The 23,019-nt window shown below is 50.5% G+C and overlaps 1 protein-coding gene across 7 annotated transcripts in view; it reads right to left on the bottom strand.

Moving 5' to 3' along the window:
* Positions 1 to 1,141: 1,141 nt before the first annotated feature.
* GATAD2B (GATA zinc finger domain containing 2B) overlaps positions 1,142 to 23,019 on the bottom strand; it is a 69,098-nt gene continuing 47,220 nt past the window's right edge. For 3 of the 7 annotated variants that reach the window (XM_079958091.1, XM_079958092.1, XM_079958093.1), the window contains exons 3-11: positions 17,423 to 17,555; positions 16,682 to 16,813; positions 15,813 to 15,944; positions 14,092 to 14,262; positions 12,936 to 13,251; positions 12,130 to 12,332; positions 11,060 to 11,173; positions 9,632 to 9,749; positions 1,142 to 8,847 (exon numbers count right to left, since the gene is read on the bottom strand). In XM_079958091.1, coding sequence (XP_079814217.1) covers positions 8,714 to 8,847; positions 9,632 to 9,749; positions 11,060 to 11,173; positions 12,130 to 12,332; positions 12,936 to 13,251; positions 14,092 to 14,262; positions 15,813 to 15,944; positions 16,682 to 16,813; positions 17,423 to 17,555 — 1,453 coding nt within the window. In that variant the 3' untranslated portion in view covers positions 1,142 to 8,713. Of the gene's footprint in view, positions 8,848 to 9,631; positions 9,750 to 11,059; positions 11,174 to 12,129; positions 12,333 to 12,935; positions 13,252 to 14,091; positions 14,263 to 15,812; positions 15,945 to 16,681; positions 16,814 to 17,422; positions 17,556 to 19,320; positions 19,518 to 23,019 lie in introns of those variants that run through there. The other 4 variants (XM_079958094.1, XM_079958095.1, XM_079958089.1 and 1 more) reach the window with 4 other exon arrangements.

The raw sequence follows: 23,019 nt of genomic DNA, 5'->3' as shown, positions 1-23,019 counted from the left end.
AGCTGTGGCTGTTTCAAGTGGTATGATACTGCTTTAAATGTATAAAACACATAGCACAGGACTGCAGCCTGAGTTTATTTTAATCATCTATTTCCTGCCATTCCCCCTAAGGTCCCTGGGCAGGTTACAGCCCTAAAACACAGTATTAAAACCACTTACAACTGTAAGTTGGGGCCTAAAAAACATACACTTCAAGTGTCAAAAACATCCCTGTGGTTTGCTCCCAGATAAAAGTTTTGACAGCGTTTAAACATTTCATTTTTAACCCTTATGCACTGTATGTTTGCCAGCCTGGGCTCCATTGGGAGGAAGGGCGAGATAGGAACTTCTATTATTATTATTATTATTATTATTATTATTATTATTATTAATATCCTAATCACCCATCAGTTACCCCAAATTTTGGAGGGTTTCCTGAAAAAGCTGGCATTCACTGCTAGTTTGGAATGCAACTTCCAGAGACTAAAAAATGCCTTAAGATGAGAAAAGCTTTTTAAAAATAGTATTTGAAGGGTGTTATTAATTTTTTTTACACAATTCTGAAGTTATGGGGAAGAGGCATAAATTTAGTGGCTCCTCAGCACCTCTTTTGAAGGTCCCCATTTCCCCCGTCCGGTTAAGGAGTTCTCCAGCTGCAAGGCTGGGAAGGGACTTTGGTTCCATGACCTTGGGGGAGAATACGGATTAAGTCAGGGGGAGCCTTTTCAGCCCCAAGATGGGTGGGGCTTGTGCCAGTGGTGGGCGGGGCCAAAGCCAACCATGGGCGGAGTCAAAGCTGTGCACACATCAAATTTGCATGCACACACTCTATGCTCACAAATCCATCCACAAACAACTGGCGGAGGCGAGTTTGTAAGAGAGGTCCTGCAGGCCGGAGATTCTTAACTCACCTTTTCTCTAAACCAGAAAGTCCCAAATGCTAGAAGGGCAGTGTTAGCTGTTCCTCACCACTAGGGGGAGTAGCCCAAGGAGTTGGGCAAGTGGCCGAGTCATCCCTGAAGATTTCGCCCCCCGCCCAAGGATGCTGATCGGTGACCCATATGCAAACACAAGTGTTATTTAAAAAATTCTACGGTACTGCCTCCATAGATCTCTCCCCGGATCTCCCCGACAGCAAATCCAAAATGCGCCAGTCACATCAAAATGTATAAACCATTCCTTTCTTTATTAAACATAGCTTGCAAGTGATAAATATTACAAAGTTTTTTTTTTAATCCTTTCTCCAAAAATTAGCTTATTATTATTATTTTTAATCAGGTCACTGCATAATCAATTGGCAATATTTAAACAGCTTTTTTTTTTTCTTCCTTCCTTCCTTCTCCTTTTAAACCGGATTTTCAAAAACACAATGCGGAAAATTAAAATTAAAAGCCCTCTTAAAATTGTGCAAAAGGCCCGATTTCCACCAAGGTTCCCCCCCTTCACCCCGATAATTTGCAGCTGCAATTCTCTCTGATCCCTCCTGAGCTCAGCTGTCTCTTGCTGCCCCAGGTTTCAAATTGGTGTGTGTGTGTGCTAAGCTTCATGAATTTTTGTGTCTTTTTAACACAAGCACACCCTACTCCTGCAACGGAACGAGCCCCCCGTGCTGTGGGGAAGGGGAATTGGTGGCCCCCTGGCTGTTGCCGGACTTCCAGCTCCCATCAGCTTCAGCCTGTGTGCCAAGCGGCCAGGGATGGTGGGAGCTGTATTGCAGCAACATCTGGAAGGCCACAGGCTTCCAACATCTGGAGGGCTGCAGCTTCCCACCTGAGCTAGAGGAATTGAAGGCAGAAGAGGGAAAGTGGCAAAATGGGATGTTTTTGGGGTGTGGGGAGGAGAGGAAGAAGGGCCTCTCTGGCAAGTTAGGCCCTTGATCTGATAGCCAGCAGCCCCAGCAAGGGGACTACCACTGCTCTTGACCCGAAGAGATAGGGGGGTGAAGCTGAACCCTGCCTCTGTAACATATGGCTGTAGGACGGCTGCAACTGACCTTCCTGGATTTGCCGTGATCCTTGCAAGAGATATCATGTTGTGCTGGGGGGGGACCCCTACAAGATACAGGATCCACAATGGGAGTGGGGGGGGGGGAGAGAAGGTGAAGGTTGAGTAGGGGGGAAATTATGACCGTATTAAGAGGTGGTGGCTGGTTCCCAAGAACTAGAGTAAGGTTGACTCATGGTCAACAGCCTGGTGCAAGGAATGGTGAGCATGGCTGCAGGTCAAGAGGCTACAGAAAAAGAGATGGCCAAGGAAGAAGTGCTCAGGTGAGGGAGGGCACCAGGAGTCCACACCCCACAAGTGGGAATCCTTTGGCCCTCCTGATGTTGCTGAACTACAACTCCCATCGGCCCCAGCAAGCAAGATCAATGGCTAGGGGTGGGAGCTGTTGCTTAGCAATATCAGGAGGGACAGAGGATTCCCACACGTTCCTTCCCCATGCAGCCAACCACCCCTATGGCAGCAAAGGGACAATCTGATGTTCATCTGGTTGACTCTCCTACCCTCTTTGCGGGAGAAGCCTCTGCACTTTGCTCAACTGGGGGTGCGGGTTCCTGAATTCAGGCCAGGAGACAGAAGAGGGGGGAATTGGGACCACGCCATCGGCTGAATGGTGGAGGGAGAGAGGTCTGGGACCAGAGATGTAAAGATGCAGGGTTGTGTGCACCTAAGGTATACTCAAGAGCAGGCCCGCAGAAATGAAAAGCGGCCTAAGTTGGTCACGTCCATTGCTTTCAATGGGTCTACTCCGAGTAGGAACAGCACTGCATGCAACCTGCACACCAGGAGGGCTACACTCCGGGAAGTATGGGAAGGTGAGAAAGTGCTTTTTGGCTACCATCAAGTCCAGTCAATGTTATCCAGCATGCTGCAGATCAAATGTGGGATGGATCATTAAGTCAGCTCTGGGGGCTCGTCATGTGACACCAAAATTTAAAAACGTGATTCTGTCTCTCAGGACAGACACACACACACACACACACACACACACACACACACACGATCTTTCAAATCAATGGTGAACACATTCTGGTTTCACAACAGCTTTGCTCAGATTTTCCTCGAAGCCTCCACACCTAGGGGTTTGAATATAGATTTCCAAGAGAGGTGATATTGGGGTGCATGACAGGTCACAAAGAATGCACCCGTAATGGCAGGCTGCAAAAATCACAGCCCTTAAACGCTGGAGTCCTCTTGAGTTTAGTAATGTCATAAAGACTAGAAGCATAGCTTTATAAAAAGAACCAAGAAGTGAGCACACTGACCAAGAAGTCAGAAAGCTACTCCCAAACGCCCAACTTGGTCCAAAGGGAAATGAAATAGCATTGGTAAAAGGAGCCAAACTTTCCCTGGAGTGTTAGGAACCAGACGCCCTGGAATCTTAAGGGCAAATAAACAAAAGGCATTAAGAAGGGTTGCACAAGATGCGAACACTTTGGTCCATTTCTGGAACTGTCGTTCTCCAAAGTAGATAAGAGACAAGGCCCATTTCTTGAAGAGCCCTCCATAAGAGGGTCTGACAGCTCCTAAGGATGGCCCTCAATTAAATTGGTGGGGTTGACAGTTAAGAAGAGACTCTACTCAGAACGTACCGGCATGCAAAGACTTCAGGCTTCCAATTAAGATGGGACAAGACCTTTAAGCGGCTCTCTTCACACTCAACGGATCTCAAAGGTATTGGAGTGCTTGCCTTTCGTAGAGAATCTATTACAACTTTCCATCCCCACGTTAAGAACCTCAGGAAGCTGAAGCTGACGGAGGCTTTCTACGAGAGACATGAAGCCTGATATTCCCCACTGTGCTGATGGGCTTCGAACTTGTTTGGCAATGGCCGGTTGATGTGGAACGAGTCACATTCTCCCTTCCTGTATGTACATGCATGCACACTCACACGTATGGATGAACAGCTTAGCTAAGCAGAGCACAATCTCTGCCTGCCTGGATGGTGGAAACCTTCGCAAGTGTCGCCTGTGTGCTGTAACCATGAGGGATAGATGCACGGTCCACATAATTAAAAAAAACAACCCAAGATTTTCAGGAACTCAAATCCTGGATGCACTTTCTTGGGGCGCAGGGGAAAGAATATCAAACAGTCTCTAGAATGTCACGGATATTTAAGAGTGGGGTTTTTTGGGGGGGCGGGGATGATAGAAAGCGGATCACTGAGAGGCGGAAAGAATGAAAGGCGATGAAGCTGAGAGGGATCAGCAAATGGTTGAAAGGGGAGATGCAGGGAGAAGTACTATCTCCCCCTGGAAATTGGGGTCGGTGGGAGCTGAGTGTCTGGACGCCGGATGAGGAACAGTCGAGAGAAGTGTACGCTGTCTCAAGCCTAAAGCATTCGTTACAAACAGTGCAAATACATTGATAGTTTAATACTAGTATTTGATTCCCCCGTTTGTGAAAACTTGGGGTTTTGGGGGGGGGGTTAGAGGGATGGGGAGGGAGCCCCTGGGCCTGTGGCCTCTACCAAGGCTCAAAGTCCGTGTGCATGCTGGTAGTTCGTGGGACTCCTTGCTACTGACACAAGGGAAAGAAAAGGCACCTTTTTGGGGAAATGATGGCTACCACCAAGTCCGTTTCAGCTTTTTTGGGGGGGTGCGGGTGGGTAAAGTGTGGGGCGGGTGACATGAGCTGCATAGCGCCCCACCCCAGCCTCTTCCCTCCCCCCCCCCCGATCTCCAGGAAACTGCCTTTTGCACATTTTAAACGCCGTACACAAAGAAGGTCACACTACAAAAAGGACGTTAAACAACTTTCACAATATTCATGGCTAAGCTGTCTTCTCTTTTTGTCGTTTTTGTTTTCTCTACACAAATGTACAATTTACCCCCCCGGTTTGTTTGTTTTTTGTTGTCGGCTTTTCCGTACACCCGCCCCCAAACTTCTTTTTTTTTCAGTTTTCATTTTTTTTTATTTTTAAATGTGTCAAGAAATAGCTTATATACAACGAAGAAAAGTCTTTAGTTATAACGTTTCGGCAGCAAGTATTGTTAAGCTAAGAAGAGCTTGTTGGGGGTGGGGGTGGGGGAGGAGAAAGGGAGCGAAAAAAATGGGGGGGAAGGAGAGGAAACCGAGGTTGTGGGGCGGGGGGAGTGAAACAGAGGCCCAGGGAGGCGAGTTACGCTTCTCCTCCCAACCCCAACCCCCCATGGAAGAAACGCGGGAGAAAAATAAAAACAGCATCAACCGCAAAGCACATATGACTAATCTGGAAAAGAGAGAAAAAACCCATAAGATGGAAAAGGAAACCCTTAATTCTGTACCATGAAAAAGGATGGTTTTCTACATTACACCCCCCCCCGCCCCCTCAGAAAAACAAAGAGAGAAATGGGTTTGTGTGTGTATATGTGAGAGAAAGACATTTGTGGGCTTTAGGAAAGCAGGAAGATGGGAATCAATTTTAAAGTAAGGGATTTATGGGGCTGTGTGTCCATCACAGGCAAATATTGCACCCTGGGAAGGGACATTGTTGTAAAGAGGGGGATTGAGGGGGTGGGGAGCCAAGCCCCCCCCCAACCTGCTCCAAATTGGCTGAGTAGGTCCAGCCACCGTGCAGAAGTGCCAAAGGGCCACGATCCTGCTCTATGCTAAAGAGGCGAGCTCCCAGGGGAAGCGAAAGTGGAGTTACCTGCCTGAGTGCGCATGGAAGGGCAGTCTCCCCACTCTCCCCTATAGAGATGCCCCCCCCTCCACTCTTCCTCTCTCTGTGCTAAAGAGAGGGAGAGAAAAAAGAAGAGGTGAAGAAGAAACCCTTCTTAGATCAGTGCCTTTCCCTCATCCCAAAACACCTGCGTCCAAAAAAAGAGAAATCTTTGCCAACTTGGGAAGTTTGAGCCAGGAGCGAATTTATTCTGCAAGGAGGCTGGCTGCTAATCCCACTGGGAAGACCCTCTTCTGGGACAAGATGAGAAAACACCACTTGTGGTCCTTGGGCTGGTCTGCTGAGCAGACTTCCAGGCTCCTTTAGGAGAGGGACAAGGTGGTCCCAACAGAAACAGGGTGGAAGAGAACAAGTTCTGGCTGGCTGATCTAGAACGGCAAACTTTGGGTCATTACTAGTTTTTAGAACAGCCCTGGTGGGTGGGAGATGACTGGCTTAGGTCCATTCATTTCAAGGCGCCTCATCGGAGCAGAACTTCGTTGGAGGTCACCCTTTGGGGTAGGAAAAGACTGGCAGAGCCAGAGAATGAGAGAAGCACTGATTCAATAGGCAGGATTCTTCCGGGGGGTGGGGGGAGTCCTCTGCCCTACTGCCAAAGCCATATATGCCACCCCAGTGTGGTGATGGTGGTGGGGAGGGGGGGAGTGGCTAATCCTTGCCCCCCCACCCCCAAAACTCCAAAGTAGTGGCTGGTTTGCTACCATTCAATGCTTGCCACCAAAGCCTCTGCCTGGGCCCTGAAAGGCAGAGGCAATAATTATTGCACATTTCTTACATCACCGTATTATTATTTTTTAATAGAAAACAACAACACAAGACCAAAAGGATACCTGCCCCCTCCCCAATAACACTAGGTGGCTGGAACTGGTTCACACCTGGCAACGCCCGATTCTAAAGGGGGAAGGGGTGCGGGGAGGACAATGGCACTTGTTTTGGGGTGAGGGAAGATCGTAGATCGAATTTAAGCAAATTGGGGAGGGTGGGCAAGGGTTCGGGGTCCTCAAGGAGGCAAGGAAGGGTGTAAGCACACGGAGGAGATATCTTAAGATGCAGCCAAACTTTGTTTTTGTTTTCAAAGGAAACCTTCCTGCTGGCATCTCGACAGTCGGAAGGATCCTGGAGCGAAAAGAAAAAGCTTTCCAGGGAAACGGAAACTATTGGTTTGCGTGTCCAGCGTTTGTGTACATATGCATGTATATATTGATAGTTAACCTTGTGGCCCTCAAAGATGCGGCCAGACACCATCTCCCACCAGCCCCAGGGAGCTTGGACCATAACCCAGGGATGATGGAACAATTGGCCCAGCAACATCAGAGAGGGGGAACCCCAGAGTTAGCTATCCTGATCTACACACACCTGCAAGGCTAACCTGCTGCTAGGTTATGAAAAGTATCTGGCGGCCCCTCCCAGTGCATGGGCAGTTCCCCCCACCTCTGTTTCTTTGTTAAGTGCTCAGTGATTGGAGGGGGGGGGGGGGAGAGGAAGCGCAGGCGTGGGGAGGGGAGGGGATACCGCAGATCTGGTGGAGAGTGCCGGCTGGGATGCCTGTGTGCGCGAGTTCAGGGGGCTTTGGGGTCCTTGATTCAGTGCTTCCGAAAGGGGGACATGAGTGAAAAAAGACCGGCGGGGAGGGGGAACCCCAAGAGGGAGAGAGGGACGCTCCCTTTCCCTCCCCATCGCTTCAGACTGGAGGAGCAGAGCAGAAAAAGCAGAAAATTTAAACAAAGCAGAGCAGGGTGGAGTACAGCTCAAAGAGCTCCTACAGCCGCCTGGAGTGTGACTGAGCAATTCGCTCTCCGCTCGCGAGGGTCCGATGTCAGGGAAACGCCTCCGGGGCTGATCTCGAGGGCTCTGGTGGCAGTGGCGGACCTTGAAACATTTGGCACTCTCTTTCTCGCTGAAGCTCCCCCGGCAACTGAAGGGTGGGCAGAGAAGGCCGGTTACACGTCCTGGTATCCTCCGCTGACGCAACGCTGCAAGATGTTCCTGGCCCGTCAACGGCGGCCTCCACAGCATGAACGGTGCAGGAGAGACGAGCGAAGAGATGGCTCCGCGGAGAAACATTTTGGGGAACCGACGTGAAGCCTGGAGCTCCTTTGGTCTGGGAAAGGGGTGGCGTAACGGAGACCAGACAGGGTGGCAGGCTTGGGGGAAGCCAACAGCTCAGAGGGGTGAGCCAAAGAGCGTTTGAAAGCACCCAGCACAGTTCGTCTTCGGAGGCCCGTCTCCAAGGGCGCAGGCGTCATAGATCCCTGGCATGGACGTTTCAGAGAAGCATACCCTGCTCTGTCAACGGCAAACTCATGCCCCTCTAGCCCACTCCTTTGGAAACAAAGAAACCCACCCAAACCAGGGAGGACTCTCTGAGATGCCGTCGGCTTCCAGGGCTGTGGCTTCTAGATGATCGGCCACACCCATGGGGGTGGCCTACACCTCCCCACCTTGGGGTGCCTCTGTAACAACCCTGCCGAAAGCCCTGAGTCAGCCCCGATCAGCTTTCGGGAGGAGGAGCCTTTCAAAGTCTCTAAGAAAGATTTCCTTTTTTAGAAAAAAGAAACAAAAAAGAAAAGGTGCGCTCTCTCTCTCTCAGCCGTCCGTTTTAAGCCAAAGGGAAATAAAAATAAGAACACAACAAGTTTAAAAATTCTACGCGTTATCATTACAAATTCAAAAATAAAATAAAAGGGAGCGTAAAACAAAGCATTAACATAGTGTATAGTGCAGGATCCAAGCAGACGCGTTCTGACCTCGGGAACGGAGCGAAGGAGGGAGGGAGGAGGGACGGGGGCGCCTGGCCTCTCCCCGCAAACAAAATCCGGAGATGAGAAGAGAAGCGGGAGGGAGAGTTGGTTCCGGAAGAGGGCAGGTCACTGAAGTGTTTTTTAAAAAATGTTCTTGTCTTTTTTTTCTCATTTTTTCGTGGTTTTTTTGTCGTCTTCTTTTTTGTCTTTTTTCGTTTTTTGTCTTTTCCTCCACATATGGTAGGCACCAGTACAGGCACTGCATGCGACGGATGAGGGGGGGGGGCAGGTGGGTGGGAAAAGGGTGGGGAGGGGGGCGCAGCTGGCGTTATTTCTGCCCGCTGATGGACTGCGATATAGAGCGTGGCGGGATCATATCTAAAAGGTACTCCCGCTGCCGATCTGCCAGGCTCGACGCTTTGTGGCCCCCGATCCCGGCGTTCAGGTAGGCGATGTTGACACCTGGGAAGAGGAAGAGGTAGGAACGTTTCTGCTATGAGGCACAGGCAGCCGATTCCTCTCCTGGGAACGTGTCTCATGCGTGGGTGGGGAACCTCAGGGCCAGGGGCCAAATGTGGCCCCTCCCAATCTCATCGCCAGCCCCGATTTCCACCCTTCTTTTGCCTGGCTGAAACGTGCCCCCTTTGCATTTCATGTCTTTTTTAAAAAAGAATAAATTTTTAAAATTTCCGATATATAACAATTATAGAAAAGAGCAAAAAGATACAAGAACAGAACCCCAACTTGACTCCCACTCCCCACTCCAGGATAGATCCATCTAGTTAAGTTTGCTAAAGTCCAATCTGTGATTGCAGTAGCTGCCATTCTTCAGGGGTATTGGCAAAGTACTCTATAAAAGGATGCGATATTTCAACAAAATCGTCCACGTCATTTGCATTATTCACTGCGTGTAAGAGAGAGAGACTGATTCCCCACTTGCCCCGAGGCACAGGGATTTATGTCTCTGTGTGTCTTGCAATACACTGGTTTTCCCTTCCAACCCTATCTGGCCCTCACTATGATGGATGCCCCCTGGCCCATTGCAAAGGTTCAGCCATGTGGTCTGAATGTGTACCAGCCACCCGAAAACTCCCCCCCCCCAATCTGGGCAACTCTCTTCCAGGGGCTGAATGATCCCTTCCTGTGGTACCTCTCCTGGGATCGGCTGGCAGAGGGCAGGATATATATTGAGGCAGGGTCCTCTGCGCATCTCTGCCCCCACCCCCCAAATTCTGGAAGACTCTACCTGGCATGCCGAGAAGGCCTCCCGCCACAGAAAGCTGCGGGGCCTGCGCAAAGTTGGACAGCATGGAGCGGGCCGAGGTGGGGATCCCACGCTGCAGGGTGCTCTGGGGTTGCGGTGCCTGGAGAGAGAAGGGGGGGGGGGGACAGAGGAAACAGAACATCAGGAAAATGAGTGGGGCACAAACAAATAAAAGTATCGGGTCCAAACTCCACTCAGTGTTTAGCGCTTCACAGTGCTGATTTGCAGATTCATTTTCTGCCGACAAGAATTACTCAGCACGCAACCAGACGTGTTTTGAGTGGACAGGAATAAGACGACTGTGTAGTAATTTTGTGTGGAGGGTTAAGATAAATGTTTGCATAAGACACACAGGGTTTTCAAAGCTCTGCTGCATTTGGTTTTTCAATAATACTATTGCTACTCAATTTAGCAAATACATCCAATAAAGGAGGCGTGATTGCTGGAACTGGTGGGGAAGAAGGAAGGGAACCAAAAGTAAGTGGAGCCAATGGCTGGCAGAGCCAAACTACCCCTGGACTGGTTGTGAAGGCAGGCAGGTGGGGGCTGGCTGAAGCTGGTGGGACAGCACCCCATTCACTTTAATGGACCACCCTCCAGTGTTTGTTCGCACGCTCTCTCTCTCTCTCTCTCTCTCACACACACACACACACAAAATGCATTATCAATTACCTGCCCTTCACCCTACCTAAGGCCACAGGGTGGGTTGACAACAATTAAAGATTAAAACAAGTTCCAAACAACTGACAATCACAAAAATATGGTAGGAATAATGATGATTATATCATCATTATAAAAGCAAACATACACTAAATTCGAAATAATAATAACAAAATTGTCCAGTAGCACCTTAGTATTTTTTATTTTGACTGCATCAGACCAACACAGCTACCTATCTGAATCTAGATACATTGAATTGTATTACTAGGCGGTGCATTATTAAACTTAATCTATTTTCCGATAGGTTTTTCCAATATTCCAAAACATGGAACTCTTGCAGCAGAGAGAGGTGGTATTAAAAAAACTCTGCTGCTTCATACATATCATAAATCACGTATCTCATGATCTCTCAAACCTTCCTTCGCTTCATTTTACCTAGTCCTGTCCGTTTAACTATTGTTACAGCAGGACCAGCCTGCTGTCCTCCGTTTCTTCGCTGAAGGTTGTTTTGAGGGAGTCTGCCAGTGAGCGGCTAGCCAAGTTTCAGAAGCTGAATGTTCAGATTGAATGCTCTTCCCCCCACATCACATGAGAACAGCCTTTTGCTTTTGGAGGGAAGGGGAATGGGCTGCCCTGGAGACAAGATCAGAAGGCTGTTTTGAGGGGAGGGGGTAGCCGAACAGCTGGTGGCTGTGGGATGCGAAACGGGCCACTTTGTCAGAAGGGGCTGGGCAAGGAAGGTCTTCTCACCTGGCGGAGTGTGTGATGTCGCATGATGCTTTCCTGTTTGCTAACGCTGGACACGCTGGCGGGAGTGGCGGTGGGGGACAGCGCTGCCTGCTGCTGCAACCGCTGCTCTATCTCCTGCCGGAGGGAAAAAGAAGAGGCTGGTCGTGAGTTGGGCCGTGTGGCTGTCATCTGGCGGCACACAGGCTGCCCACCCCACAAACAACCTGCATTCGGATGACCCTGCCTGCAGTCCAATACCCACGGCCCGGTTCGTGTGCCAGCCACTGAAACTGGCTAGTTTGGTGAGTGCATGAGACGGGGCCTTCCTGCTGGTGGGCCTCTCTTCCAGCTAACACTTGCTCAGTTCCGACATTCGAGAAGGCCTGAAAAACTTGGCTTTCCACTGCTGGTTTTCCTTGGGAGTGAATCTTGCCGATCTAACCCCGTGCATTCATTTCAGGGGACTGCTGCCTCCCCAAACTACAATTCCCAGAGACCCAAAGGGTCAGGGTCGAGAATAGGAAGGGGAAGCTATGATGACTGTTTCAAAGTTGGTTTCCAAAACTCTTTATTCGTGCTGAATAATCGTGCACGGGGAAAACACCGGCGAAGAATTCAACAGGGACCTTGTAAAGTTGCCTTATAAAGAGTCAACGGACGATTGGATCCACCTAGCACAGTGCTGCCGACACTGACTAGCTCTCCATGGTTTCAGACAAAGATCTTTGCCCAGCCCTACCCGGGGACGCTGAGGATTGAACCCAGATCTTTCCACGTGCAAAGCAGACTCTCTACCACTGAGCTACAGCCCTTCAAAATGTATGTTGAGCAAAGAGGAACATGGGAAGCTGCCTAATACTGAGTTCACTGAGCTCAGTGTTGCCCGAACTGAGGGAAAGCAACTTGCCAGGGTTTCATTCAGGAAACCTCTTTGCCCATTGTGGAGGTGCCATTGGGGAATGATCCTGGCACCTTCTAGTTGCAGAGCTCTGACACTGAGCTATGTCTCTTCTTCACGCACCTCTTCCAGTTCACCTGGATTCACCCCGCTTCCCTCCCTCCCTCGCTCCGACAGGGCAACAGGGACCCACCTGCTCTTGCTGCAGAGCTTTGACAAAGGCGTTCTTCAGCCGGTTGGTGTGCTCAGCCTTAAGCGCCTTCTTCTGGTTGGAGGTCATGCACTGCTCACACAGGATCTTACCGTTCTTCTCCTGCTTCCAGTGCGGGGTGAAGTCTGTGCGGCACTGGGCGCAAACAAAGGGCTCCACTCGCAAGAGGGAAGCGCAACCTTTGCCTGGGAAAGGGGGGTAGAAGAAGATGCATCACACAAAGGAAGGGGGACCTTTCTCTCAGGAACCGTTCCAGGCCAAGGAGGTGCGGAGAAGACCTCCAGGGTTCAGAATTTCAACGACTTTTAGCACAAGCTAAACATTCATTTATAATAATAATAAATAATAAATTTTATTTATACCCCGCCCTCCCCAGCCTAGGCTGGGCTCAGGGTGGCTAACAAATAATAATAAAAACAAGCTGAATGAATACAACTTAAAAACAAGATTAAAATACAACATTAAAACATTAAAATGCAGCCTCATTTATGCAAAGAAAAAGGGGGGAGGGCGAGAAACGCGAGTGAGTGTGGCCCAGTTTGCCTCTATTGTCAGGCTACCCTGGAGCAGAATAATAATGTTTTTGGATTTAAAAAAATCTTAAAAGCGTACCAATAACTAAAACACTTTTATCTGTGACTGGACGGCTCCATCAGGCGGACAGCAATAGGCTAGTTCCCCATGTCCCCTGAATCAGGAGGCATGGGAAACGGGATTTCCAGCTCATTTCCCTCTGACACCCTCTTTCAACCCAGTTGCACCGCCTATGCTGCGGCCCTTGCCTTTACCTTGGCTGTCAATGACGCTCTGCACCACCTCCTCCAGCCCCACCATGTAGATGAACTCGCTGTTGGCTGCGCTGGGCAGGAAGTGGAGCAACGGGGCAGGCGGTTTGGGGGGCGGGATCTCCAGGAGGGTCTTTTCCAGTTGCTTGCGCAAGGCGAGCTTGGCGGCCGCCTGGGAGTTGGCGGCGTCGTTGAGCGCGCTGGGGCTGGGCAGGGGCGACGACACCCGGTTCACCGTGCCCGGCTGGATGTGGGAGGCAAGGTTCATGTAGATGGCCGACGACGTGGTGCGCTGGCAGGGGACGGCCGAGCTGGACTGCTGCGGAGGAAAGGTGCAGGAGAGTAGAGGGGACAAGAAAGAAAATGTTAAAGGTGTGGCCCTCCAAGACTTTTCTCTCTGACCTTTGGGACTCTCTCCAGGCCACACCCCTTCACTACTGGTCACGCCCCCTCACCAGCAGCCCTGCTTCACACCCTCCTTGAGTGCTTTTGCCTGTCTGGAATGTGGCCTTCAACGGATCACACAAACTTAATAAATAGCTAAAATAAAAATAAATAAATAAATAGGTAAACGACTCCTGGACGGTTAAGTCCAGTCAATGGAGACTATGGGGCTGTGGCACTCATCTCGCTTTCAGGCCAAGGGAGCCAGCGTTTGTCCACAGACAGCTTTCCAGGTCATGTGGCTAGCATGACTACACCGCTTCTGGCGCAACGGGACACCAAGACGGAAAATAGAGAGCATGGAAACACAGTTTACCCTCCCGCCACAGAGGTACCTATTTATCTGCTTGCACTGGTGTGCTTTCGAACTGCTAGGTTGGCAGGAGCTGGGACAGAGCAATGGGAGCTCACTGTCGTGGGGATTTGAACCACTGATCTTCTGACCTGGCAAGCCCAAGAGGCTCAGTGGTTTAAATAAAACCTAACTTGCTGTACAAAGGTGATCTACGCACCCATTGCTCGGCCCACTTTTGTCTCTAGCCTTCCAGCCGCTGAGGTTACCCATGTGGAAATGCTGTTCTCCGGCTCCACAAAGCCCCACCCCCAAATTTGTCACCACAAAAACAAAAGTTTAAAACTGCCACGTGGGCAAGGTGGCCGTGCAAGAAAATCAGGCCCACTGGCCCTCCCACCCTTTCCGGGCTGCTTTACTCACTGGCTGGTAGCTGATGGCGGGGCTCATGCTCGGAGTGGTGGTGCGGATGAGGCCCGGTTTCGGAGGGACACGTTGCCCTTGGAGCTGGGCAGGGTTTGGTGCGATGACGCGCTGCGACATAAGCATGTGGGGGAGGGTCGTGTTGGTGGCGGACCGGATGACGCTGTGACCCTGCTCCAAAAAGGAGAAAAGCGTGTGTTTTAGAGAGATGGAGAGCATGGAACAAAGGCGAGGTTTGCAACTTCTTCTGCGGTGCTGCATCTACAAAGCACACCCCCATGTCATTCCCAGTAGGGCGTAGCTGGGACCTGGGGCTCAAAGCAGGCAGAGGGCACTAGGTTAGGGAAGGCTGATCTATACCCCACTGGCAGAGGCTCTCCAAGGTTTCAAGATGGGGTCCCTCCCAGCCTGAACTTGGGACCTCTTGTCTGCAAAGCATGTGCATCTATCCAAACTACAGCTACTATTCTAGCCCTCATTGGAAAACTGGCTGATTTAAATCGGAATCTGCCTTATCCTGAGTCCATGCAGCTCAGTGTTGCTGACGCTGACGGACAGTAGCTCTTTCTCAGCTTTACTTGGGAGATTCAGGTATACAGCAGCTCCCCCTTTCCTCATAGGATAGGTGCCCTAACCCCCTATCCCCATGCCAGGCCAGGGCCGTGAGCCAAAACTCCATTAAAAACCTTTCCCGAAAATGAAAACTGTGCTACTGATTTCCAGTCCTTTGAACTGTGGCATTTTCTACAGGGACAGCAAGAGGCATGGGTGCGCAGGTAGGTCTTCATAAACTGACTTTTGAAGAAAAATAACTTCCCAGGAAAGCTGCCCCTGTGCTGCTCCTGAGCGACTTGGCACGGTCTCCATTTCAATAAAAAGGGTCATGGCCCCTTCTTCCAACTTGGTGGAGTTTGCACAGAAAAATAAAGGTCAGCACAGCTCTGATGGACTTCTGGGAACTGCGACAGTGATGCCGGAGGGAGGGGGGGAATTTCTTGGAAGCAGCTGGACAGACCTATGAAGTAGGGGTGGGCACTTGGATCTGGCTGGCAGGCCAGATCCTTTATATCCCCCTATGCCCCAGTGCATCAAGTCTGACAGGTGGGCGGAGCCAACCACCTGTCAATCAACGGACTCCCCCAGTACGGTTAGAAATCAAATTGCTCGGGTTCAAAGTTCTCACAAGATGACACTTTCATTTTAATTCCAATTTGCATCTTACGTTTTTCATCATTTGCAGCCTATAGTATTTTAAATGTATGTATGCTTTTACCACTTGCATTATATTGTATTTTAAGCAAGCACAAGTTCCCCTGCTCATGCTTTTATCTCCGGCATGCTCTTAGTGGGTCTGCAAATGCATAATAAAGGATTTGATCTGGTTTGAACAGCACAGGCAAAAGGCTTCCTGGGAACTGCTTTATGAGGGGAGCAGTCGATCTGGAAAAGCTCTGCCTTTACCTCCCTTATACCAGATGCTCTAGGGCAGGTGGGCATGTCTAGGCCCAATCAGACTCATGGGATGGAAGTTTGTTAACCCTGCGCTAAATGGAAAAATCCACTTTGCTGCTCTACGGCATGGTAGATGAGAGAAGAGGCAGGAACAAATGAGGCACCACACCACCTCCATTTACAGCCAGGTCCACATTTACAGCCAGGTAAGAGGCGCTCAAGAGATGGGACACAGAAAGGGACACGCTGCCATGTTGCAGGCCTCTTACCTGTAATGTTCGGAGGTTTTGGGGCTCAACCCCTTGAGCTCCAGGCCGGGAGGGAAGTTTGGACAGAGCCTGCTGTCCAACATGGGCAGGAGATGGCTGGACAATAGATGCTGCGTTTTGGACAACTGGAGTCTAGAGGAGAGGAAGAAAATAGGGAGACTAGAATGATTGGGATGCTCTAAAGCTCTCCATCTCTGGAGCAGAGTTTTGTTGGCTCAAAACTGGAGGCAATGTTCACTTTACGCAAAGATAAAACTTACACTTCTGGAGTAATGGGGAGGTGCACCCACTTTGCAATGGTGGGGGGCAGCCCAGTTAATAGGCCCCTGGAATGCCCTGTCAGTCAGGTCTCAGAGACTGCGGGAGAGCATGCATTGCAGGGACTGGCGATGCCAGTGGAGACAAGTCTGCTTGGGCAAATGGGGCACTGCCCCCCCTCCCCAATCTCAGCCAGCCCCCAGCCTCACAACAAGCCCAGGGGGTATTCTTGGTTGTTTCCTCCTCCCCAGTCTCCATTCTACCTTTGTAGAACTCAGCAGGGAGGAGAGGAGGAGGATGGGGAACAAAACTATTATTTGATGGCTCTGCTTGCCCCCGTCTCTCTGGTGCCACCTGCTGTTGGGCTCCTTGTCTTCTGCCCTACCAGTCCCCAATGGTCCCTGGACACTTCTGGGTGATGCCTCTGAGAATCTCTGTATACAGAGAGGGAAATCAGCGTCACACACCCATGGTCTCCTTGCTCCAATGAGCAAAGGGTGAAGGACGGATCCAATGCGGCAGCTGACATTTCCAAGGCGCAGTGTTGTGCCCTGGTGGGAAGCCTGGGAGTCCTCCTGTGTTTCGCCAGAATGGCCCCACCCAAGCCTTACCTTTTGCACCACATTCTCCTTCTGCAGCTGGCTCTGCCGTAGCTTCTTCAGCAGCACCAGCCGGGCCTCCTCCAGCCGCAGCTCGTCCCGCAGCTGCTTGATGAGCTGCTGCCTCTCCTCAATGCCTTTGCCCTGTGGTGGAGGAGAGGGAGAAAGAAAGGAGGGTTAAGAGACACTTGCAGTTCGGCTGCCAGCCCACACCCATCAAGCAGGACTGCTTGGTTTGGAAGCACCACTCTTCGGCAGTGGCCACCACGATCAATGGCCAGGGACGATGGGAGTTGTAGTTCAGCAGCGTTCTTGGACTCCAGCTCCCATCAGCCCCGGGCAGCATGGCCAATGGTCAGGGATGATGGGATTTGCAGTCCATTTGGAGAACGGACACATCCCCTGTTCTGCCAGGAATCACGCAGCTACAATTCTCAGAGGGGTTTAACAATTAATCCCTCTTCTCAGGAAACTGGGAATTGTAGCTCTTGTTAAGGCCTGCTAATGACTCTCAGCACCCTCAACAAACTACAGCTCCCAGACTTCTTGGGCCGGGGGAGCCATTTTAAAGTAGTGTCACAGCACTTTAAATCTGTTGCATGAATGTGGCCTGCAAAGACACTTTGCTGTGGTAGCTTCAAAATGAGAAACAAACAGCCACCTGAAGAAGCATTCTGTGTGGCCCGAGAGCTCGCACACACTCTTTCGCACCTTAAGGATGTGCTCAGTCCCTTGGCCTGAGGGGCCACTTACCTTGAACATTTCCAGATTGGCAGCCTTGAGCCTCTCTTCCATGCGGGAACTGGAACGGGGACTGGAGGCCTCATTATCAGAAAGGACAATGATGTCTGGCGAGGGGGTGAGCCGTCCCCTGTCCTGGTCACTGCTGAATTAAAAAAGAAAAGGATGGGGAATTATGAGAAAGATGCTGAGTTGCACATCTCTCTCTCTCAAAGTGACCCACAGTCTGTAACGCAGGGAAGGGGACCCTTTGGCCCTTCAGACGTTATTAATGCCGAACATCAGCTGGGGCTGGTGGGAGCTGGGAGTCTGACAATGCCTGGAAGGCCTCACAAGTTCTCCATCCCTGTTTTAATTTTTCAGAGTTCAAAGAGATATTCCAGCTGGGCAAAAACATTCAAAGAGAATGAAGCAAGGCCCAGGGCATTGCACAGGGAGAAGTGTGTGGTTGCGGAAGAGTCTTGGGGACCACTTTTCCTTCCCCTCTCCAGGCCCGAGGCTGCCCAACCCTGATGCAGAAAGCCATGGAGACAGCAAACACTGGGGCTCATCTCTACCCAGGACAGATCATTGGCTCTATAGCCTTCTCTTCCGTGTCTATTTCCTTACACTTCTCTGCTGCAATACTGACTGGGATACTCAATTGCATCGGTGGGTGGACTGAAGGTCTGATCAAGAAGGCTGAATTTGTAAACATCTGACAGCGAGAAAGCAACATGGGTATGCTGGCGGTGTGTGCAGCGAATGTGGCCCCGTGACAGGGATCCTTCCTAGCCTTGAGATGCTCTCACTGGATATGTCAGAGGCACCACACACTCTCTGACGCTAAGAGCTTTCCTGCGCACATCGTGCAGAATCACAACAGGTTCTAAGAATGTTAAGAAGACCCCTGCTGCTGGGATCAGGCCAAAAGGGGCCCATCTCGGCCAGTGTCCCACTCTCACAGCAGCCAAGCAGGTATCACAGTGGGAAGCTGGCTGTAAGGATCCAAGTTCAACGGCCACCTTCCCCACCTGTCATTCAGAGGCATATTGGGCTGGTACTGTTCTAGACTGCAGGCCCCATGTGAGTGCCACAGCGTTCAATAAGAAAACACAGAAGCCTGCATTGCATGTAGAAAGCTAGCAAATCAGGGGGAAGGGCTGAAATCCCTTCCTTAGCCATGAATAACATGAGAAGAGCCCTAAGGCTGGATCAGGCAGCCAACCTATTGCCAGCTGAGCCCCATTGATTTTTGGCTGCCCATGATTTCACTGCACTGAAAGAAAACCAGCCTTGCAAACTGTCATTTAAGCTAGTCACCTGTGGCGAGTCAGTGTGGCCTTCAGGCAATCAGAGGTGTGTGTGCGTGTGTGTGACCAAAAATGGCTCCTTTCTGTCACTCCACATATTGCTAGCCTAGCTGAGTAGGAGAGTGACGCTTGTGGATTTGTTTGCAAGCCAGGCTCTTCCCAGAGGGAAAATTAGCTGCTACTCTTATTCAAACAGGAATAAAAAGTCACATTTTCAAGATCCTGTTTTATATTAAAACTTGGTGCAAGAGGGAGACAAGCCAGTGTGTCCTGAATTCAGGGGTGTTTGCTTGTTAACCCCACCAATTAACTGACAGGAGGTCAACCTCTAATCCTCAATTAACATGTAGTTGGCCAATTAATTTGGTTCAAGCAGGGAATTAGATTTTCTAGGAGATGAACAAGCCAGGCACCACGAATATTTCTGGTCCCTGCGAAGGAGCTGCACAACAAAAACGGGGGGAGGGAGCAGTGAGGAAGACTGATTCTAAAGGGAATGCTCCATGAAAAGCCAGAAAGGGCGTATGGCAAGAAATTTTAAACTAGAGAGACTGCAAAATAAAGAAAATGGGAGATATAAGAGAAGCCCCAGAGTTTTCACAGGGAAAGAGGATCTACCTGAACTCCATACTCATCACAACCTTGGAAAGATTCTCCCTTTCAGGAAGGGATTTGTAAGCAGGGTCTGGGTCAAACAGTGACCTGGAAGTGGAATCGCTGGGCAACCAGCAGCGGCCGCCACTTCCTGTCACTTGGAGACGGGGCGATGTCATCCAGCGGTAACCAAGCGCTGCTGCCATGCTTTATGACATCACACAGGGCTTTTTTTGTTGGCAACTAACCCCCCCTCCCAAAATCAGCGTTGTAACAGGAAAACTGTCTCTGCCCTTGACTTTGGCTGACCAATGGGCATTGTGTGTAAATTTATGCTATTGGCACAGTTTATTTTGTGCATACGACTAGGGCTTTTGTAAAATTAAGGCTGGGAGGGTGTGTGTGCCTCAAATACTAGAGAGGAACAGTTGAAAGGGAGGAGCAGAACAACTAGGAATGGGGCTAAAGGAGAGATGGAGGGCTGGGCAGAGTGTGCTTGTGAACATGCATATCCCCCCATGCACTAAGCATCAGACACACAGGCAATGTACACATTAGAATACCGAAACACAGGGAGATCATTCTCTCCCTGCCCCCCTCCACATTTCAAGTCACATTTTAACACTGTCATACACAGCTGGCCGCCGACAGGGGTGCCTTCACCTGATGTGCATTACCTGATTTGTTTCCCTAGGCCTGCAACTCCTCCCAAAACTCCTATTAAGTGAAGCTGTCATCTGAGCATGCTCAATGGCTGTCTCAAATGGACACACAAGCTTAACGGTGAGTTACTTTTTCAAATCGGATGGAAGCAGGTTTGAGGGAAAGCACACCCAACAACAGGACTTCTCAAGACAGTACAGGATACATTTGGCTCATGTCATGTGTGCTCGGCTTCAGAAACCAGCAGTGGGAGAGCAGTGGACGAGGAGTAAAGGGTAATGTGCACACGGCCACATATTCCCTTTGTACTAAGCCTCGAAAGCCACAACTTTTCTGTTTTTACACATTTGCAGCATTCCCAAGAGGACTAGATACATGCTCCCATTAAAGAGGGAATTCTGAAAAGGTGGAATTCCATGTTATAAGGAACCCCGCGCAATATTCTACCAACTGATACAGAGGCCATACATTTTCAAAACCTCTGCCACCATGAGGCCCAAATGATGCCCTCCATGCTTTTCAAACTTTTCTCTGACACAATGAGGGATGGAAGCCTGAGGGGCTCTTGTAAGCCTCTAGATGAGAGCTGCACTTCTTAGGATCCTGACAAGAGCAACAGGCCTCGGCTTCAAGACATTAGCATGCACTGTGCCTCAGGTATGAAACTGCAAGAGGACGCCAGTGCACACACAGAGCTCTGTACACTCAGAAGAAGGACACAACTTCAAGCACACTGAAGCTCCACGAGCAATGAGACGGATTACGTTTCGGTATAACGGATTGCATCCCGCTAAATCCTACTCTAGACAAGACCCATCAAAATCACAGCCATGATGAACTAGAATCCATCAACGGTCTTACTCTGAGTAGGATTTGGCCTGCTTCAATCCCAATCTGTGTTATAAGCTTTGCCTACTCATTTCATGCCATGAAATCACTTCGTGGTTTATGAAAACTGTAATCAGATCCTTAGCCTTTCAGTCATCATTTTTTTGTTGAAGCTTTTTTTGGGCGGGGGGGGGGGGGGAGGGAACCAACTCCTTACAATTATTTCTTCCTTTGACAGGGATCTTAGATTTTTCCCTCCCTCTCTCTATAGGAAAGTGGGATTGGTGTGGCCAACGTTGCACATTTCTCCCCCAGCACAGATGGCTTTATGTCACACTTCAGGAGGGGGGCGGGTGGAACAAAGCGTCAAGCACGCTAAACTTTAATCAATCTCAAGCGAGGGAAAATGCCACTCTGAAAGGAGACTGAGTGCCTGAAAAGGCTATTTTCAGAACCCATAGGTTCACACAGATCCCGACCTGCTCTGTAACCCTCAGCCTTTCACAGAAAGCAAGGGATTTGCAAGGGGGTGGGAGAACTGTGGCTCTCTGGAGCACGCTGGATTCCCTGTTCCCATCAGCCCCAGCAGTCAGCATGAGCCAAGGGGTCATTGTGGATGATGGGACTCCAGGCAGACCTGGAGGGCACCATATTGTTGAGTTCAAAAAGCAACCCTCCACTACAACTTCTTCACATGGTGCATAGCTGAGCCATGAACTTGCTCTCACAGAAGACAGTGGTGGCCGCCAACCAGGACGGCTTTAAAAGAGGACTGGACAAATTCACGAAAGAGAAAGCTATCAATGGCTACTACCCACAATGGCTGTGCTCTGTCTCCATGGCCAGAGGCCGCAGTGCTTCTGAATCCCAGTTCCTGGAAAATGCAGGAGGGCTGAGTGCTCTCATGCTCGGGGTCCTGCCTGGGGGTTTCCCACAGGGATCTGGCTGGCCACTGCAAGAACAGGGCGCTGGACTAGATGGGCCACTGGCCTGATCCTGCAGGGCCCTTCTTATGTTCTTTATCAATGCAACGCCTGTCCTCCTGCTTCTTAACTTCCATCCGCCCTAATCACTGCCCATGCTAGCTGCTGTCGGCCAGAATCTAACAACCTCTGGAAGTGCACAGATTTCCACACCCCTAGTGTAAAGAGACTGCAAAGCTTCTCTCCCCACTTCTTTGGGGTCTTGGGGAAAGGTTGCGTATGCAGAAGTGTTGCTACAGGCATTATTTTACCTAGGGTGGAAAATAAAGACTACCCCACTAACCCCCGATTAACACAGAGACACAACTCAGCAAGATCCTCTGCGGCGGATCAGTCCCCCTGGGTCTGATCTGTCCAGCTCTTCCAATTCCGCCTGCCTCCTCCTCTTGCCTGATGAGAGGGGTTACGGGTGGATGCCTTTAAAAGAGGAGGAAAGAGGCTACCATCCATAATGGCTATGCTCTGCCTCCTCTAAGCTGCAGGGCTTTTCTGATGTTCTTAGGGGGTCCTCTTTGAGCAGTCGGTAACAGCCTTCTGCTAACCAAGCCCCGCACCCTGAGCTCCCCGGAAGATCCTTCTGTTCGAGTGCAAAGGGAACAAGAGGATGATGATGACCGGCGAGCAGGGGCGGAAGAGCAGATGGCAGGCAGGCAGCCTGGGCTGCCGCCATCAGCGCTGCCACCCGCCAAACAGAGTGGCACCCGTGGCGCTTCCTGCCTTAGAGACGCTTTGCTCCCTCCCACGGCTGGCACTGCGCCTCTGAGCTGCGCGAGTGACTCAGGATTTCACATCTTGAGATGGAGCCCATGTCAGTCAAACCTTGGGGCTGGTTGACACCTGTTCCCTCCCCCTGGACCAGTGATAAAGGCAGGGGCGGGCGGGCGGGCAGATTGAAGGATGTAGTGAGGGCCCCATGCACTGGGGGCAAAGAGACTACGGATGCGGCCTCCTGGGAGAACAACTGTTCGCAGTTTGGTTGGCCAGTGTGAGAACAGGATGCTGGACTAGAGGGGCCATTGGCCTGATCCAGCAAGCAAGGGCTCATGCTTTTCTGCAATGCCCACTGAGCACAGCATTCAAAACAAAGCAATCAACTTGAGCAAACACTTCCAGCAAAATACCAGAGCAACTGAGATTTCACTAAAGAAGAACTGGCTTAGGGATGCTGATGCCAGACCAGTCCAGGGCCTTTTGCCACCTGAGGCAATGGACAAGGTGGCAATGTCCCCCTTTCGCACAGAGAAACCGG

The sequence above is a fragment of the Podarcis cretensis genome (assembly GCF_951804945.1).
Source record: "Podarcis cretensis genome assembly, chromosome: 16".
NCBI classification, from domain to species: domain Eukaryota; kingdom Metazoa; phylum Chordata; class Lepidosauria; order Squamata; family Lacertidae; genus Podarcis; species Podarcis cretensis.
This window is presented reverse-complemented; position numbering and strand designations above follow the sequence as displayed.